General features: G+C 65.9%; 1 protein-coding gene across 2 annotated transcripts in view; it reads left to right on the forward strand.

The window, feature by feature from the left end:
• The first annotated feature begins 599 nt into the window (after positions 1-599).
• Positions 600-19,616, forward strand: part of BRD3 (bromodomain containing 3) — a 35,736-nt gene continuing 16,719 nt past the window's right edge. The window contains exons 1-5 of one of the 2 annotated variants that reach the window (XM_059925988.1): positions 600-707; positions 15,128-15,456; positions 16,300-16,437; positions 17,022-17,169; positions 17,932-18,146. In XM_059925988.1, coding sequence (XP_059781971.1) covers positions 15,244-15,456; positions 16,300-16,437; positions 17,022-17,169; positions 17,932-18,146 — 714 coding nt within the window. In that variant the 5' untranslated portion in view covers positions 600-707; positions 15,128-15,243. Of the gene's footprint in view, positions 708-1,238; positions 3,721-15,127; positions 15,457-16,299; positions 16,438-17,021; positions 17,170-17,931; positions 18,147-19,616 lie in introns of those variants that run through there. The other variant, XM_059925989.1, reaches the window with a different exon arrangement.

Consider the following 19,616-nt stretch of genomic DNA (forward strand, 5'->3'; position numbering starts at 1 on the left):
GGGAGGTAGGTAGATAGGGGCGCGACCGAGCGAGACTCCTCCCCGGGCGGGGCCGCCCCTGCGCGCGCGCCGACGCCCCGCCCCGGCCCTCCTGCGCGCGCCCCCGCCAGGCTAATTAGGCACGCGGTTTGTTTACAAACATGGGCGCCCGGCAGGTACGCGCCGCCCAGACCGTGCGCGCCCGAGGTTCGAGGGCGGCCCCCCGGACTCCGGGGTCCTCCGGTGCGGGCGGCAGCGGCGGGCGAGCACTGGCCGCTCTCCCGCGTTTTGCGCGCCTCCCCGAGCACCAGGAAATACGCCCAGAGGCGCACGTCCCTTGCGCGGGAGGGCGCGCGGGAGGGCCGCGCCGGGTCCCCGAGTCGCCGCTGGCGCCGCGCCCCGCCCCCGCGCGCCCCCCGGCCCGGGCCAGCTCGCGGCCGGGTCGGCGGGGCGGGGCGGGCGGCGGGCGGCGGGCGGGCGGGGGCGCGCGGGGCGGGGCGGGGCGCGGCGCCGGCGGGGCCGGGACATGTAGTCCGCGCGCCACGGCCTCCCCTGGGCGGCCCCGGCGCGGGCCCGGCCGCGGACTACGACTCCCGCCAGGCGCCGCGGCGCAGCGCATGAGCCCTGCTCGGCTCCGGCGCGTCTATTATGCTGCCGGGGCCGGCGAGCCAAAGAGGAGCCGGCCGCGCGGGCCGGGAGGGGACGGCCGCCGGAGCCGCCGAGGCCAAGTACGCCTTTCTCTTGCTTCCTTGCGCGCGCGGGGCGGCGGGCGGCGCGGGTGGCGGCGGGCCGGGCGGGGCGGGGAGCGCGGCCCCGTACGCCCCGCGCAGGCCGCCGGCGCGTCCGGGGAGCCGGGCGCCCGGGCCGCCGTCGCCGTCTCCGCCTTTGTGCGCGGCCACGATGCAACAAAGCGCGGCGGCGGCCCGGGGTCGCGACGGCGGCGGCGGCGGTGGCGCGGGCCCCCTCCCCTCCGCCCGCGCCCTCCTGGCCGCCCGCGTCCCGGGCTCGGGGGCGTCGCCGCGGCCGGGGCGCGCAGCCCGGAGTTGGCACGGCCCGCGCGCCCCGCGCCAGCGACCTCCCGCGCGCCCTCCCTCACGGAAAGGATTTTTTTCCCCCTTTCCTCCGCCCGCCATCTTTCGAAGGGGGGGGATCGGGGCGGACGTGGAGGGAAAGGTGCGCTTCGGCGCCACTTTCCCCGCTCCCCTTTCCCCGCGCCCGTCCCGCCCGCCCTGGCTCCTGGCCGCGGGGCTCGCGCGGGGGCCGTCGCCGCGGCCGGGGCGGGGGGCGAGGCCGGGCCCGGGAGCGGGCGGCGTGGCGTGGAGGCCGCTTTCTCCAGAGTTAGGGGCCCGAGCTGACTTTGAGCCCTTTGGAGTTGCTGGGTCGTTGCAGCCCGGCCAAGAGGAGACCCAGTTCCCGTTTTGAAATCAGCCCGAAAAGCGCTTAATCCGGGCGAGGTCGAGTTGCTGGAGGAGCGGGGGTGCCTGCCCTCCTTCCCACTCAGGGTGGGCCGCGGCCTGACAGCACGGCACAAGCCCGTCGGGGAGAAATGCTCACCCCAAACCTCACACGGCCCCCCGGCCCTCGTGGGCTCCCCGTGAATAAAGCTGGCGCTCGGAGGGTCCTCTTCCTCCACCGCTTGCTCATCCGGGGGCAGGCCGGGGTGGAGGTCTTGGGCCGCCTCCTTTCCTCGGGGCTAGGGGGCAGTTTTGGAAAGATGAAAGTGGGGGCACGGAACCGGTCCGCCTGGAGACCCACGTGGGGCGGTACCGTGGTCCATCCTGAGGGTTCCCGCCATTGGGCCCAGACCCTGATCATCCTGCGATCCTTCATTTTGGCTGAAAGCTTTCTACCCAGAAGTGCATAACTGGGGCTGCCCCCGTGTGTTCCCTTGGTTGTGGCTGCAGAGTTAAGGGGGAGGTGTTATTGGGTATCAGTGGGCAAACTGGCTGGAGGGCGGAAGGCAAGCAAATGAAGGAGTCGCTCTGGCCCCTCCTCCTCGTGCCCCCCCGCGCCAAGTGAAGAAGAAAGTTTTTTTTTGTTTGTTTTTCTTTTTTGATCCTGCTTTTGTAGGCTTTCTTCCTGACTCTTTCTTTAAAATGGGGGTTCTTTTCCTGGGTCCATGGAGTGGCCCTGGGGAGATCCTGAAATCTACGCAAAGTTGCCTGGGCGGCATGTTTCCTGGGGGAGTAGTTGGCTTTCAAGGGTATCAAGAAAAGGCCTGAACCCGTGCAAGGCTGAGTACTCAGGAGTTAGGGACCTCCTTCCCTCCCTCCCTCCCTCCCCGCCTCCCTCCCTCCGTCCTCTGGCAGCCCTGAGTGCGGCCTCTCATTTGCAAATAAAGCTCTGTGTTTGCCCTTTTCTGTCTTGAGGCCTTGATGTGTGCTGGTGGTTACAGATCGGGAGAGATAGGGCACACGGCATCTGGGGCGGGCGGTGTGGGCCATTTCGCTTTGACCTTTCTGGTAACCTCGGGGGCCCCAGGACTCTGGAATCCCGCCCCAAGCAGCTTCTCAGAAGCTTCGATCCAGTCCCAGCCCTGCCACGGGGACGTCCGGGGAGGAGGGACGGGCAGCACCAGGTCAATTTTTGTTTTGTTTTTAGAAAGTGGAGTAATTGCTTTCTCTCCACCACAGCCCGCGCGTGCTTGGGAAGTGAGCTCTGAATAAAGGGAGAGGATTTGTAAATATTCTGCTCCTGCCTGCCTGGCCCAGCAGAGCGGTCACGGGCAGAAAGTGAAAGTGGGGGGTGGTGGCGGAGTAAAAAGCGAACCGCCTACCGCCCGCCGCAGCCGGCGGCTCCTCCTGCGCCCTCTTCCTCCAGGCTGGCGAGTTGCCAGCTGCCCGAGCCCTGCGCCGGGCAAGCGGCGAGGTGCACGGCCATTTCCTGGTTCTCGGCGGCAGAGCTTTCCCTGGGGAGTGCTGGCCGCGGCCCCGAGTGCAGTGGTTGGTTCGGGACCAGCAGGCCACCTCCGCGGGCCGGCTCCAGCGTGTGCCTGGCTCTCCGTCCGCCGCTGGTGGGCCCTGTTCTCCTCGGGAGAGCGGCTCTCATCCAGTGGGTCTAGGGGGAGCTGGGCCGGGTCGGGAGTGGGGGGCCCACCGCCCCCCAGCGAGCGGCTGCACCTGGCCGCTTGCTTCAAGCCTCTCTGCAGGTCGCTGGATTTTCGGGGCGGTCGTGTGGGTGGGTGAGGAGCCTGGTCCGCCTTTCCCGTCTCCCCACGTGATGGTCTAGCTGTAAAGCGACGGGACCCCCAGGCAGGGCCCACAGACCCTGCATTAGCAGGTCAGTATCTAGTCAGCATTCCTTGCTTCCGAAGGAGACTTCAGTGAATTGTGGCAGAAAGCAGCATTCTCCTTGCTGTATACCTGCCTGCTGGGAACTTGTCAGGGGAGCCCCTGCTTGGGGGCCCACCCTCCGTCCCACCCGAGGCTCTGCCCCCCGGTTTCAGCAGGTGTCAGAGCAGCGCGCAGCGGCCCGGTGTGCTTGGCTCGGGGGTGCTGGTAGGTGCCCAGGTGGTGAGTGGCTTGTTGCACCTCCTCAGCCAGCCCACCCCGCCCCCGCCCCGCACATTGTGAATCCCTTTGGCACCTGCACCCCTGCTCCGGGTGCCTGTGGTCCTGCCTCAGAGAAGCACGGGCCTCTTAAAGGCAAAGCGTCACTTTCTGGATCTGGAGCGGAGATGACGGTTACCTGTGTGGGGATGTCTGTCCAGAGGCCGGAGGCTCTGCTGTGTCGGTGCTGTGGGTGAGTGTTTATTTTTTTTGCCAGGTTTTAACTATCCCACAGGAGAATCAGTTCTCAACCTAACTCCTTTTTAGGGCCTTTATAACCTCGAGTTAGAGCCGGCAGGTGCATGTGGGGGGAAGCCCCCCCTCCCTCACTGCTGCAGTACTGGGAGAGTTCACCAGAAGGTAATGAGGTGCCTGGGAGAGTCCTTTCGCCGCTGCTTGGGAACTGCCACTTGGGGTGCGGGGGGGGGGACTTCAGGTGCCCCAGTGGGGTTTTTCTGCCAGTGCTGGAAGCTGGGCTTGGTGACCCATGGGGCAGCGTTTCCACAGCGATGTTCAGGAGTGTGATCGGGAGGGCTGGGGGTACCTGTGTCACAGGTGCCAAACCGTCGTGAGGAGCTGGGGCTCCAGGGTCCCCGTCGAGGTCCTGGTACGTGGGGACGGGAATGTCCTCGCCTCCTGTGAGGCCGAATGCGTGTCGTGTGGCTGGACCCTCGTGACGCGTTATCAGGAGGAGGAAGAGCTTGGGGGCAGCCTGGCCTGACGGTGTCTCAGGGATGAAACTTGGGTGCAAAGGAAAAGGAAAGGCAGGAACGGGGCGCTGCCCAGCTCCAAGCCCGCTTGCGCCGTCGGGCAGAGCCGTGGTGGTGCCAGCCCGGTGCTGGAGGCTGCTTGTTAAGAGCTGGGGCCCTGCTGGCTGTGCACCCCAGATAGGGCACACACCCACCGTGTGCTCTGTTGTCTTAGCTGCCACCAGGCTGTCCTGGCCGGGCCGTTGTAGGTCTGGGGTGGGGAGACACCAGTGACCGTGTGACTGTCCCCTGGGATGACAGACCCCCCCCCCCCCACGCCTCGCAGGCTGGGAGAGGCAGCAGGATGCACTCGGTAAGCACGCGAGCCCTTGGGCTGTGGGAAACATCCCAGCGACAGCGGGCCAGGGTGCCCGGCCCTTGGGAGCCTGAGCTAAGCCTGGTGCTAGTTGCTGGGGCAGGGCCGCCTCCCTGTGCTCGGAATGCGTGCCGGTCCCTCTCCAGGGCTTCCAGGCTCCGGACAGCCCTCCCGTGGGAGCACCGGCTGTCCTGGAAAGGCGCGGGCACCCGGGGAATGTGTTTGTGTTGGGCAGGGTGGGGGAGGTGAGAGCCGAACTCGGACCCTGGTTTACCGAGGCTGGACCATCCCGTCCTCGGCCCCGCTCTGGGCTGGCGCCCGCGGGCTACCCCTCCTGCCGCTGACCCCGAGGGGCAGCTAGGGTGAGGGGTGGGGAGGGCTGGCTGCCCCTCGACATCAGGACCCGGCAGTGGTCGGGGGCTCCCAGCCTGCTCGCCTGCCGCTGTGCCTCTGGGCTCCGTGGCCTCCCAGGCCCTCTCCGCCTCACGTCCCATTTGTTAGGCGGGGTGATGGGGTCAGAGCTTCCTTCCGAGGGCTTCTCCCTGGGGTCTCAGCTTGAGAGGGACCTGGGGGGGACAGCCATTTCCTCGGTCTGGTCTGGGATACTATGCCTGGCTCGGGGTTTTCGGGCTTGCTAATGCACAGGCGTCGGGCGTTGAATGGGGGGTGTTCTGTTGGGACGGGCACAGAACACCCCCCGTGGGTGATGACAGCACGCCGAGCCTTGGTGCTCGCAGGGCCGGGTCGCCCCGTAAGTGCATGTGACCGCCTGACCCCTAGCATCCTTTGTGGGACCGACTGACCCAGAGAGGATGGTCCCCCCTTTCCCTCTCCAAGACAAAGTGTGGCGCCGGCCACGCTGTCCTCACTCACTGTGTCCCCTGAGGACGTTCCCCTTCGAGTGGTGGGTCCCTCACCCCCTCCCAGAAGCCCCGTGGAGCTTTACATGCCCCTGCCCCACACACACACATCACACACCGCTGGTACAGCAGCTCCTTGTGGTTTTTTCAGTAGGTTTTTCTTTTGGGTAGGTTGGTTGAAAGGTGGGAGGGGACAGAGGTGAGGGGGGGTGGCTGGCCTGACCCCCGCCGTGAGCAGCGAGCCCCACTCAGCAGGGCTGGCGACGCCCACCAGAGCCGGTATCTCGGGTCCACGGTGAGGCCGACGTTCTGGCCGGAAAGGAAACCTTCAGAGGCTGGCTTCCCCGAGGGGGCTGGCGGGCTGGGGAGACACGTGGGGCGTCAGGGAAAACTGGATTGAGAAGGAGCCTTAGGTGCTTGGGTGCCGGGGGTGCAGAGCTGGGAGGACACGGTGGCATCAGGAAGGGGACCATGGCTGCTGGCCCCTCAGTGGGCCAGGCCGGGTGCCTTAGGACACCCCATAGACCTCGGGGTGCTGCAGACGTTCCGTGGGACTGATGGGGTCCCTCGCCGGTGGGGAGCAGGAGTGATCCAGACCAGCGGTGGGCTTGGGGCCCTGGTCGGGGCCAAGGCGCTCCAGGCAGAGCCCCTTCGGGGGCAGCCGTGGTGGCACTGCTCCCTGCGCGGGCGGGGGGTGGGCGGGAGGTGGTGGCCAGCAGGGCCCAGTGTGCGGAGGGCCCCCGCTCGCCCACCTAACGTCCCCTGGGGCCCCACGGGAGGAGGCAGTTGGCTCCGTCTGTCACTGAAGCCGACCCTGCCTGCGCGGATCCTGTTTCCTGAGGCCCGGCTGCCCGGAGGCGGAGGAGCTGGGGCGGCGGGCCTGGCCCCTTCCTGCAGCTCGCCGCCCGCTGTCTCTGCGGGATTGTCGCAGGAGCCCTGGGAGGCGGTGAGGGAGTCTCTTTTTTTAATAAATTTATTTGTTTTATTTATTTATTTTTGGCTGCGTTGGGTCTTCGTTGCTGCGCACGGGCTTCTCATCACGGTGGCTTCTCTTGTTGCGGAGCACGGGCTCTAGGCACGCGGGCTTCAGTAGTTGTGATTCGTGGGCTCTAGAGCGCAGGCTCAGTAGTTCTGGCACGCGGGCTCCGTAGTTGTGGCACACGGGCTCAGTAGTTGTGGCACATGGGCTCTAGAGCACAGACTCAGTAGTTCTGGCACGCGGGCTCCGTAGTTGTGGCACATGGGCTCAGTAGTTGTGGCACATGGGCTCTAGAGCACAAACTCAGTAGCTGTGGTGCACGGGCTTAGTTGCTCCACGGCATGTGGGATCTTCCCGGACCAGGGCTCGAACCCGTGTCCTCTGCATTGGCAGGCGGATTCTTAACCACCATGCCACCAGGGAGGTCAGGTGGAGGAGTCTTTGGGGTTGTGTGGACGGCCTTGCTCACAGCCTGGCTCTGCTTCTGACTGGATGGCCTCGTGCCCCTTGACCTCTGAGCCTCCGCCCCCCCACCTGGAAAGTGGAGCCCACGTGACCCCCACTGACGCCAGGATGGGGCCCGGGGAGTCGGGGCCGTGTAGCGTGGGGCCCCCCAGGGGTACCTGCCTCACCTGACCCCTGAGTCACCCGACTCAGGAAGGCCGTTCTCGTTGCCGGCAGGGCCGGTGGGTCTGAGCAGGGCAAGAGGGAAGGCGGAGGGAGCGCAGGCCCTGCCCTTCCCCCGCCCCCCCCCAGGATGGAGGAGTCTCTCCCTGGCTTTCTTCCTACCTCTGAATGTCAGCACCCCCCACAAGCCCCCCTCCTTCCTGAACGTGGCTCAGGACTTCCCCCTTCAGGCCCAACGCCCTCCGACCTAGGAGCCTCCTGAGGGCCCCCTCCGCCCGCCTCCTCCTCTGACCCCCGGCCTCATCCCCGCCCCCGTGGCTGGAGGTCCTTCCCCTGATGCTGGTGAGTGAGGCTCTTTCTGCCCTTCTGTCCGGCCCCCTCCTTCCAGCATCCCCCCGACACCCGTCGGGGTCCAGGCTGCCCAGGAGTGGCCTCCTCTGCCTGCTGTGGTCCTGCCTGTGGCGGGAGGGCCGGAGCTGCTGCTGCTGCATTTTCAGGGTGTTTCCCACAGTGGCACCTGGACAGAGGTCGCCAGCCTCTCCTTGTTTGTCCAGGACCCCAAATAGCCTTGGTGTCCAGGCTCTTCTGATGTGTCTCTCTGGGCTGAGCAAGCCTACAGGGGCTGGTTCTCTGCATTTTATTTCGGATTCCAGTTCCCCAGGGAGGAATGAGGTGGGTCCCAGAGGATGAATCCAGGGGCGGGGAGATGGCCTTGACCTCCGGGTCCGCCTGCCCCAGAGCCGGGGACACTCGGGTCCCCCTCCCCCAGTCTGCAGCCAGGTGTGTCCAGCTCAGTCCCTCATGGAGTGGCGCGTGTGTGACTCTGGAGGGTGGGGTGACCGGCCAGTGTCCCCCGCCTGCCGCTGGCCGGCCGTTTGGCTTTCTGGACGCTTCTTCAGGATCCCGCCAGAACCCCCATCTCTGGGTTTTCTCTTGCTGTTCAAGGGCTTTTGTGGTTTGTCTGAGCATTTCCTCTCTGGGCGGTTTCAAATCCTGTCGCTTCGAGGGAAGGTTGTCTTCACTCTGACCTTCGCCCTGTTTGTGGTGCCGCCTCCCGCCCCATCGGGCAGCCCCCGGAGGTGGGGGTGGAGGGGGGATTCTCCGAGCCTCGGTTTCCCCTCTGAGGAGTGGGGCCCCATCCCTGCCCTCGGCCCGGGTGTCCCCGCACGGTGCACACCGCCAGCCGGGCCAGCGGATCCTCAAGGCTCCTTTCCGAACCCCACCTCCTAGAAGGCTGGTTTCCAGCCCGGCCGGTGTGGAGCGGGCCCGGTGGGCTGTGACGCCGGTGAGGTCGGGCTGCACATCTTTGCCCCCAGGAGATGAGACACCCCCGTGCTGCTGGGGGCTGGCGGGTGGTGAAGGGGAGACTTGGTAGCTTGCGGGTTTTATACATCTGGGTTTAGGGCGCTGGGCTCTGTCACCTGCACTGCCCCACCCGGTCCCGGGTTATCCTGCCTGAGTCCATCTCCCCCCATCCCCCCACCTGTAGTCCTTTTCCCTGCCAGGCGAGGGGGGCACGGGGAGCAGGGTCATGTCCCCCAAATCTCGCTGTTGCTGTGGTGGTGGGCAGCGCAGGGTCCTGAGCGCGCAGACAAAGGGGGGGTCACCCTCTTCCTTGTGGTGGGGTAGGGGCTTTCCAGTGTGGCCAGTCGAGAGACAGTAGAGGCCCCCAGGGTGCTCAGCTTCTGCCATGAGCACTCGTGCTCTGTCCTGTCTCCGCCAGACCCCTGCTCATTTCAACCCCCTTCCCACCTCCCCGTTATCACGAAGGAAGCTCCAGGCGCGTTTCCTTTGTAAGGCGTTTGGTACCCACGTCTAAAAGACAAGGGCTTTTTAAGAGTTATAAAAAGCCACAGCACCACCGTCACCCCCAAAGCGTTGACGTTGGATCCCAAAGATGGTCAGGGAGACAGTGTTGAAGTAAATGCCTCTGGCCTCACCGCCTGGCAGGTGTTTCTCACAAACTGGCCCAGGGCACAGGCGCTGGGGTCGGGCGCCACCACCTCGCTCGCCCTGGCCGTCCTCCCTCCGGGCCACGTGGGGGCCAGGAGGGGTCCCGGGCTGGGCGGAGAATCCGACCCCCGTGATGGGCCGCCTTCCTCCGTTCCAGCTGTGACCCCAGAACACTACTCTGGGGAGTGAGCTTTTCTCCTGATTCTTTTGCGATGAGAGCTGACCCTTGACAACTGATACAAGGCTGTCTGTGGTCCTTTTTTACTCTTAGACTGAACGTTGTTGGTATGTTTCCCTGCAGAGTGTCGTGTCTGATTTAGTATGTTATCTCAGACCCAGGGGGCTGGGGGTGTCTCTGGGAGACACGGAATGGTGCACTCGCTGGGTTCTGAGACCCAAAAGGTTCACTCAGGACATGCCTGGCTTGGGGAGAGCAGCTGTCAGGCTCTGGCCTGTCCCATGAGGCCGGGTGGCGGTGTTTGCTCCCCCCATTCCCGGCGGGCGATGCCTGCTCGTGTCCTAGTGCTGGAGTGAGGGGACGTCAGGTGTCCCTGGGGCTCACGGGCTGTCCCAGGAGGGTGGGCGTCTGTGGGGGCTTTGCCTCCGCCCCCAGGGGGCAACTCGACAGTGTGGTGAGAGCCTGAGCTGGTGTGCCACCCGTGAGCTCTGGGTGCCATGGGCTGACTGGGGAACCCGGGGTGGGGTCCCAGCCGGACCTTCTGTCTGCTCCTTCTGTGGCCCCTCCCCGCCAGCCTCAATGGCTTGGAACATGGGAACGGGCCGGACCCTTCTGGTACCCACCCCCCGCTCTGAATTTGCCTTGTTTCTCTCGATTTGGGGGCTTGTGGGCATCCCACTGGGATTCCCTCGAGGAGGAGGTCTGGAGGCCCCCATGGCAACTTTGGGTCCCCAGCTGGTGAGGCCTGGTGGGCAGGGTGACCAGGCCTCTGTCCTGGGTGGGGCCTGGCACGGCCTGTCTTCGCACATGGAGCCGAGGCCTGCTGGGCCGAGGAGACCACCCGAGGGGCCAGTGCCCGCCGGGAGGGGACAGGCCTGGGAGGAGCCGTGGGGAGGAGCAGGGCACTTCCTCGTGCTCCGTAGGACAGGCCGCCTCTGTCTGCACCTCTGTCGTCTCCTGCCCGGCTCCCCGGCTCCGGCCAGGGCGGCTCAGCTGGGTGGCCTGTGGTTCCCTGCCAGGACCACGTGGAGTCGGGAGGAGAGTGACGGCCTGCTCCTGGTCCGCTGGGACGTGGCGGCTGGGAGAAGTGGGAAGCTGCATTTGTGTTTTAAACGGGTCCATCCCATTCCATAGGCTGGGTCCGTCCCAAGTGTGACTTCATTGTGTCTTCATGGCACGCAGAGGTGTGTATCCAGGGACCCTCGGGCTCTGTCCCTGTCCCTTTGCTGTGGCCCCTCCCCACGTGGCTTGGGAACCACGGGCACCTTCTTTTTTCCACCCGAGGGGCCAGTGTCACCCAGGTCTCTAACCACTGTCAGTGACGTCCCTGGCCTCCCACGTCCTCGTAGGTGGGGAGCCATGCCTCCATCCGTGGGGCTGCGTTGGGGGCACTAGACAGCTGATGGCCATGCTGCCGGGGCTCAGCCAGGAGGGGAGCTGGGATTTGAACCCCGGTGTGGCAGACCCAAGTGGGCACTCCCCGCTCCCCTTCTGCGTGGTCCTCGTGTCTGGGGCCCTCCTTGCATCTCTGGCCGGGAGTTAGGATCAGACCAGGGACTTGGAGGGGCACTGCTGGCCTGTGCCTGCCCCCAGGGCTCGCCGGGTGGCCTTGCCGTCGGTTGCAGTGGGGCCATCTGGTTCCTTAGCTGCCCGGCTCCTCCTCTCACCCCGTGTCACCCGCGTATGCCAGGAGCCAGGTCGGGGAGGCGTGGGGTCCTGGGCTTATGTCCCCAAGTCTCCATGTGGGTGGGCTCAGGAAACAGCCCCGGGGTGGAGGAGCCCCAGCTTTGTCATCTGTGCGACAGGCCTGGTCATTGACCTCAGAGGATCACGTGGCGTCTCACCCTCAGCAGAGGTTTGAAGGGCTCTTGGCCGTGGCCGACCCCCCAGTGTACTTCTTGGTGCTTCTCCAAGAAGCACGGTGAGAGTCTGTTCCTGTGCGGCCGGGGGACCCCGGGCGCGGGTAGTGGGGGACTCCCCCGCGGTCTCCCCTCCTGTCGTTTCAAACCGCACGTCCCTCCGCACCTCTTGTCCGTTACTGATGTCGGTTCGGGGCTGAGCCCTGTGAGAGGGTCAGCTGGTAGACTGTTTAAGTTCCAGCTTCTCTCTGGAAGCAGCCTGTGCCTTCCGGTCTCAGCATGTGGCGCTGACCCCCGCCCAGACCGGGAGGCTGACGGACAGCACAGCTGCTGGCGGCGGGGAGCATGGGCGGCACCCTTGGCACCCACCCTCGTCCCTCTGCTGCCCCGACAGGTGGGCGCTGGGGGGATTTCTCGGCCTTCCGGGCGACGCGGGGGTGGCCGACCGCGCCTCCCACTGGTGCCCCTGCCGAGGGCGAGCCAAGACTTCGGGGTCATTGCGGCCCCCGGATTTCCCCTGGACGGAGCACACGGGGCTGCCTGGCCGGTCCCCAGACTCCGGGGCCGTGTCCCCAGACCCCAGAGGAAGGGAAACGAGCTCTGAGATGCTTGGCCACGTTTGTGCATTTTTCCAAAAGAGAAATCCCTTTACACTTTTTTCTTTTTACAAAAGTAACACGTTCTTAAAAAGAAAAAAAAAATCCACCGGTTCAGAAACGCAAACAGAAAGGGAGAAAGCAGCCTTGGGGACCGTATGCTGTGGGTGTGAGGTCCTGAGTGCTGGGGACCTCCGTCATCTTCCTGCCCCTCGTGGGAACGTCGCGAGGCGGCGTGTGGCCTTCTGCATTCCCGTCCATGCTCAGCCGGGGTCTGGTTTCCTCGGGGTCGCTGCCGGGTCTGTGGGATTGCGGGAGAGGCAAGGCCAGGCTCTCACTGTGGCTCCGCTTGCCCCGGACATGCCGGCCCTGAGGTCTGGGCTCCGTGTGAAGGAGTGAAGGCTGTGCCCCAGCAGGGAGCTGCGTGGCCGCTTCACTCCACCTGCCACCCCAGAGGGGACAGCGCGGGGCGACCTGTGCGATTGTATGTCCCACCGGAGAGGGTCATGCCCAAGCGCCCCGGCTGTCCCTTGCCAGTCTCCTCCCCAGCCACGCAGCCCTTCCCAGGAGGTGGGTCCTGGCTCCTGGGATGGAAGGGGCTTGGGGAGGGGGGTGCCCCCCAACCTCTCACGCTCTAGCTGCCCGTCCTTCCTCCCTGTCGAGCTGGTGCCCAGGCTGCTGGGGACAGAGGACAAGCCAGGCGCCTGCCTCCACCGTGGGGGCTGCTGTGTGGCACCACCTGACGGGGGACACCACGACCCCCGCGGTCATCCGCACGTTCCTGCAGGGTTCTGAGTGCATGGGGGGCCCCCCCGCCTCGTTCCAGTGGAGGTGCTGGGGGCAACATTCCTGTTCGCAGAGAGGGGGAGGTCCCATTGCCGCGTGCCGTCCCCCAGGCCGTGGGGCATCCAGCACCTTGTGCACGTGTCCCCTCTAGACCTCACAGACCCTGCTGGGGTCCCAAGTGTTTCCACACCTCGGGACTCCCTGTGGCCTGGGGTGAACGCTGGCATTCGGTGGGCGTGTGCCGGGCCAGGCCCTGGGCTCAGAGCTTAGCCACGTAGCCTGGGAGCCCCCGGCTCTGCCTCGCAGCCCCTGGGTGCTCACCCCACGATGGGGGTGTGTCCGGCGTTTGCCGCGGGGGCCGGCTTCCTGCTCAGCCGCGGCTGTGGGGTAGTTGGTCATCGGTCAGAAGAGGGAGGCCCGGCAGAGCCCAGGCCGAGGGTCCTGACGGCAGCCCCAGCACGTCCCTGCAGAGAGCTGTGTCCGTCTGTCCCTGTGCTCGGAGGAGGCCGGTGTGCTGTGTCCCGCCCGTTCCCTGCTCCCTGGACCGTGCAGCAGCGGCGCCGGGTACTGGGCACCTGCCCACCCGCCCCATATCTGGCGGCCCGCAGTGCACCGGGCCGGCATCTAGGCCCAGGGTGGGGGGCTGGCAGGAACAGGGTGCATCCTTCCCTCACGGATCCCGGGTCCCCCCACGTAGGGAGCCGCCGCAGCCGTCACGGCAGGACCGTGCGGCGATTGGTATGCGTGCAGCACAGACCTGAGTGCTCTGTGTTGGATCCCTTTAGTCTCACAGAGCCCTGTGGGGACACAGGGGGACCAGATCCCATGGCTGGCGAAGGGCAGAGCTGGGATCGCGAACAGGAGCCTGGCCCCGGCATCTGCTCTGCACCCCTGAGCTGCCCAGGGTCCGGGAGGGTCCGGGAGCCCCTGGCAGGTGGTGGCGTTGGGGCAGAGGAGCCAGAGGAGGAGAAGGAGGGTGCGGGCCTGCGTGGCCACAGCAGCCAGGACAGGGAGACGAGTCACTGGCCAGAGCGGGACAGGAGTGCTGGTTTGGACAGGAGCCCCGTGTAGGGCACGCCATCGAGGGGCGGGCAGGCCAGTGGGAGGTTCGCAGAGTCCCCAGCAGGAGGCGGCGCTGCTGGGCCAGACGGGGTCAGACCTGCTGGGGGTGGGGCGGCGAGGTGTCAAGGGTGAGAACTTAGGCGCCTTTCCGTCTGGTGGTGCGTTGCAGCCTCAGTGCCACCAGCCCGGCAGGCACGGCCGCCCTCCCTACGGAGCTGCCCTGCGGGGCCAGGGCGCTGCCCCGGGTTGGCGAGATGGGGGTGCGTGAGAGGCGCCCGCTCGCCTGGGGAGAGCGTGGAGGAGAGGAGCTGCAGGCCCCCAGGATGGCGGGCAGGTGGGGCCCCTAGGGGTGTTCCAGAGCATTCCTCCAAGGCAGGGCGGGCGAGCGGGGCAGGTTTGCTCGGTGGGCGAGATATGCCCGACGTCCGTTTTGAGTCCTCTTCCCTCTTGGTCGGGGGGCGCTGAGGAGGCACTGGCTGGGGTTTATTTAACAAGCCGGCACGGGGGGGGGGGCCCTGGTCTGTACTTCGTGCTGATGACCGTGGTGTAAACACGCCCACGTGGCAGAGCAGGCTGCCGGCAGGACGGCTGTCAGCCAGCTCGAAAACTCTCCCAAGTTTTAACAATCTGCTTTTGCAAGTCGTAGAGGGCATGCTTCCAGCGGCCGACACGCACTGCTCTGTCCTCCCCGAAGGCTGGCCCCCGGGCGGGCCCTGCCACCCAGCCCAACCCGGCTCAATCCGTGACAGGTGCACATAAACACCTACGGGGTAGCAGCGTGCACAGATGCCGCCCGGGTCCAGATTTCGTATGCAGCCCCCAGCGCGTTCTGCGTCCTCAAGTGACATTGGGGCCACCGACTTCCTCCCAAGACGTGGTGGGGTTTTGATACTGGGGGCGGCCCGTTCACCCTTTACTGCACAACATTTTTCTTGGTATAGTCGGTCTCCTGGTGACACATGTGGGGCAGCGGCGGCTGCTTCCTTCCCAGCTCCACACTCAGAGAACATTCCGAGAGTCGGGGTGTGGTCCTGCAGCCCCTCACTCGCTGAGGCTGCAGGCTCCCATCGCCTTCTCCCACCCCCCACCCCACCCCCCGATTGGCCGAGGGCCGGCCGTGTCACAGCCCAGCCACCATCACAAACCAGAGCCCGTTCTCATGGTTACATTAGAACCTCCATCGGTGGCCTCACTCAAAGGGCCCTGGCCCTGTGTGCCACGCGTGGTTCCACGCACGTTCTGCCGGCCTGGCTCGGCCATTGGGTCCACGTCGTAGCTCTCTACGTGTGGATCATTCCTTAAAAAGTTGCCACGGTCAAGAACAGTGTAGAGTCAGTCCCCCGCAGGCAGGCGGCTGGGGGGCAGCGAGCCAACAGTGGCCCCCACCTGGACGGCCCGCCTCCCCGCCTACCCAGGTGGCACCTGCTGGCATTCTGTCCCGTCACCTGTGTCTCTCCCTGCCCCAGCCTGAGGGCAGCAGTGGGAGAGCGGTTCTCTGACAGGTGAGGGTTGGCCTGACCGGGGGGAGTGCACCGACGTGGCCTCACATGACCGCACGGCTGTGCTCGGGGACCCGGGCGAGGCCGCGGGGCCTGGGGTGACCGGCCATTCCCTGCCGTCCCTCCTCCCCCGCAGGTGCTGCCTGACTGGGCCCAGACATGGGATGTCGCACCTCGGCGGGGAGCACAGCGGAAGCCAGGGCCTTGCCGAGCTGCTGCTGCCGTGACGGCCAGTGAGCGAGCAGCCGGAGGATGTCCACCACGACGACGGTCACCCCCGCGGGGATCCCGGCGGTCCCGGGCCCCGTGAACCCGCCCCCGCCAGAGGTCTCCAACCCCGCCAAGCCCGGCCGCAAGACCAACCAGCTGCAGTACATGCAGAACGTGGTGGTGAAGACGCTCTGGAAACACCAGTTCGCTTGGCCCTTCTACCAGCCCGTGGACGCCATCAAGCTGAACCTGCCCGTGAGTGGCCCCCTACCCGCCGCCCCTGCCCCTCCGCGGCCCCGACTCCTGGGAGGACGGCCCCCCTGGCCTTGGCAGAGATGGTGCCTGGAGGCGGCTGGTCCTGATAAGCCAGGCACAGCTCAGGACCCACAATGACCGAGGAGCAGAGGGGATACTTAGGCGAGTGGGGGAATGGAGGGCGGCCGCCCGGGTGCAGGAAGCAGGGAGAACCCGTGGCCTGTGGGTGGATGGAGGGGGAGCCGGCGATGGGGCTAGAGGCTCACCTGTGTCTTCATCCTGTGCCCGGCACTGTCCTGCGGAATGACGCGTCCACACCTGAAACCCTGTGCTCGAGAGGGGTGCGGCCCACTTTCCCAGGGATAGCGCCCCAGCTGCATGCCCGGTGCTGACCTGACCATCCGACGGCTTTCTCTTTTGGACCCGAATAGAGAGCCCCTGAGTCCTGTGAGGGGAAGCCCTGGGCTAGCACTTGGCGGCCTGGGTCCTGGGCCAGCTTGGCCCCCGGGCACTGCGGGCCCCCAGGTGAAGTTTGGAATCTGGGGAGGGGGCTCAGCCCCGCCTCCGGAGCCTAGAACAGCTCTGGGCTCTGCCCCAGCCCTGCGGGTCTGTGCGCCCACACAGAACCCTGCTCAGGCCAGAGGCTTGGCAGGGATTATGCTGGCCGAGCGCTCGCCCCAGACCTCACACCCACCTGCCTTCAGGTGAACAGAAACTTGGGTCCAGCCCCAGTACCCAGCTCCCTGAGAAGACTGTCTCCTGCACGATCTCTGTGCTTGGGGATCGTGAAAGTCGTCATGAATTTGAATCCAACAGTAACACTGCTGAAAATCTCTTTCTTAGGATTATCATAAGATAATAAAAAACCCCATGGATATGGGGACTATTAAGAAGAGACTGGAGAATAATTATTATTGGAGCGCGAGTGAATGTATGCAGGACTTCAACACCATGTTTACAAATTGTTATATTTATAACAAGGTAAGAAGACGGTGTGGCGTGGGCCCTACACGCCCCTGTGAGCTGCCCCCGGCCCGGGGAGGCCTGGGGTGGAGGGCCAGCTTGGGGTTGGCCGGTGCCCGCCGGGCTGGGCGCTTTGCAGCAGCTCTCAGACAGGCCCAGGGTGCGTCCCAGCCTCGCACTCAGCCCTTGTCTGGCCGCGATCCCCTTGTGCGGGTCCCACAGGCCACGCGTTTGAGCGGTCGCCTTGTGTGTGGACCGCCCTCCCCCCCCTCCACCGCCCCGTCCCCTGCTCGAAGGAGGGAACATTAGAACAGCCTTTTCAGAGGGCGTCGATGTATACCAAACGCTTTAAAACGTCCACACGCTTGGACCTTTTTTCCTTCGTGTGCTGGGATAAAGGGTGGTTTTTATCCTTTGTGTTTTTTTAATTCTTCCAAGAGTGTCCACGTTAAAATATATTCTTTTTGCCTCCCTCCTGCCCCGCCACATCCCTTCACAGCTTTCTAAATAAATGTTTTTTCTTGAGCAACCACCATGTGTTTGTCTGCTGCAGACACACGGCTCCTTTCTAGCGGGTAACCTTGCTTCTCCTGTGTCTTCAGCCCACAGATGACATAGTGCTCATGGCCCAAGCCTTAGAGAAAATTTTTCTCCAGAAAGTGGCCCAGATGCCCCAGGAGGAAGTTGAGTTATTACCCCCTGCTCCAAAGGGCAAAGGCCGGAAACCAGCTTCTGGAACCCAGAGTGCAGGTAAAGGGGTGGATCGTGCAGTCCTTCTCTCCACCTCTGGCAGGCGGACAGGGTGCCGATGACAGCGTATCTTCTGAGGGTCCCTCTGGGCTCAGTTTTCCCATCTGCAAGTTGGGTCAGTGATGATCAGAGCTCCGGGAGCCGGGCCTCTGCTGTGTGTGCGGCCTGCAGGCCTGGTGACCGTGCTGCCGCCTGCCTTGGAGCCTTGGTCCGGGCAGGGGTCGTGCTCCTGCTGTGTCCCCGCGCTGCCCCTCTCCCACCCCGCCACCCCCCAGCTCTGAGGACACCGCTTCTGGAAGCCATACTGTCCCTTTGTCCCCTCCGAGGAATCTGCCTCTTCAGCGTGCTTTGTGTTCTCTGTGACCTGTCAGGGAGCGGTGGGGGTCAGGGTCAGCACGGGGAGCCCGGGTGTGGGTGACCTCACCTGGTCCGGGAACGTGGAACAGAGGTGGATCCCGACGGTGAGCTTCTGGGCGACCCAGCCCTCCAGAGAGGCCAGGGTGTTCCACACTTACAGACGGGGCTGAGGCTGGTTGCCTGTGGAACCCGAGTCAACCCCCTGGCTCTTCCTACCGGGCTGTGCACCTTGTCCTGGCTCACTCATTCAGACCACGGAGGCAGCCATGATGAGGGCCAGGGTCTCGGCAGGAGGGGCTCTGCTGGCACCCGGCGGGCTCTGGCTGGAGGGGATGGTCCCGGCAGCGTCCAGAAGCATCGCTGGTAGAGCCGGGTCAGTTCAGCCTCCTTTCCTTTGTCCTCAAGGTACGCAGCAAGTGGCGGCCGTGTCCTCTGTCTCCCCGGCAACCCCCTTCCAGAGTGTCCCCCCCACGGTCTCCCAGACGCCCGTCATCGCTGCCACCCCTGTGCCAACCATCACTGCAAACGTCACGTCGGCCCCTGTCCCCCCGGCTGCTGCCCCGCCCCCTCCCGCGACGCCCATCATCCCCGTGGTCCCTCCCACGCCGCCCGTTGTCAAGGTGAGCTTCCCCCGGGGCGTCCTGGACGCAGGCAGGTGTGGGGCGGGCAGGAGGGCGCTCCGCCGCTTTTCCCTGGCACCGACCACTCGTCGGGCGTTGGGCGTATGTGACTTTGGACGGGTCCCCTCCCCCGCCACGCCCGTGAGGTGGGCCGCGGTTCCTGACACGGACAAGGAGCCCGAGGCTCGGAGCGGCAGGTCACACAGCTGGTGAGGGCGGCTGCGCTTGAACCCCAGCTTCGCCGGCCTTTGCAGTGCGTGGGCCGAGGTGGGGGGTGCAGGAAGGAGGGGGACCCCGGCCCTCCCCGCCCGCGCTTGCGCTCGGATTGCCTTGGCGTGGGGAGGGCGGTGGCGGCCTCCACCTGCTCCTCGCGCCCCCCCCCCCGCCCCCCCCAGTGTGAGCGCACGTCCCTCCCCCGGCTCCCTGGGGGCTTTCCTCGGCCGGGCCTGGGCTCGGAGCGGGTGCTCCCCGCGAGATCCGGGGCCAGCGAGGACGGCTGAGTCCCTGCTCTGAGCAGGCCCCCGTGCCGGCCACTGATGTGTATCGTCTTCTCCGATTTGACCCTCACAGCGAGCGACCCTCTGGGGCAGGCAGTATTTCCCCCATCTTACAGATGAGGAAGCAGGCGCTCAGAGGGGTTAAATGGCTCCCCCAAGGTAAAATGCCATCTCCGTCGCTTTCCTCTCCCCCGTGGCCTTCACTGCCTGTACTCGGGCGGCGCCTGGCCCGGCCGCCTCACTCAGCGCCCGGCTGTCTTGGAGCATGTCCCGTCTGCCACGGCCCAATGAGCCCCCGGGCCCCGTGGCACGTGCTTGGCCTCCGTGGGCGCCCGTGAAGTGTGTGTGGGTGGGTGGCTCGTGCCCGCCAGCCTGGGGGCAGCGGCTTGGCTGGGGCGGCGACTTTGGTGGCGCTCAGACAGCAGACCCCCGTGAGGCCGGCGGCCCGGGTGCACGTGACTCCCAGGGGCTGCTCCGCCCGCCCGAGCTGAGGGGAGGGGAGCCCCCTGGGCTGGCCTCGGGGTCACAGCGACCCTGGCCACCCAGGCACGAGACACGCTCTCACGCACTGGACACGCCCACCAAGTGCTCGTTGGTCATTTCAGTGTTTCCTCCCCCGGCGGGAAGTAGCTCTGTGACGTCTGCTGCCCTCAGGGTCAAGTCCATCCCTGCCCAGGCACTTACCGCCCGGAGTCCTTGGTCCCAAACCTCGTGCTGCTGCTTGTGTTTCCCGGCTGGGCCGCTGCCCCCGCCCCCCCACCCCCCGCATGCTCCTCCCGACCCCCTCGTCCTGTGGCTGCCACTGTCCTGGGAGCGCCAGCTTTGAGGCCCGCGTCTGGGACGCCCCTCTGGCCTTTGACCAGCGGGGGTCCTCTCGTCCCTGCTGTCCCCAAGCCCCAGCCCCACTTGGTGATGGTCCCAGTCACGGTGCCACCTCCGTTGTGCGAGTCCCTGAGCCGCCGCCCAACCGCCG

The sequence above is a fragment of the Balaenoptera ricei genome, chromosome 6 (genome assembly GCF_028023285.1).
Source record: "Balaenoptera ricei isolate mBalRic1 chromosome 6, mBalRic1.hap2, whole genome shotgun sequence".
Classification (NCBI taxonomy): Eukaryota; Metazoa; Chordata; class Mammalia; order Artiodactyla; family Balaenopteridae; genus Balaenoptera; species Balaenoptera ricei.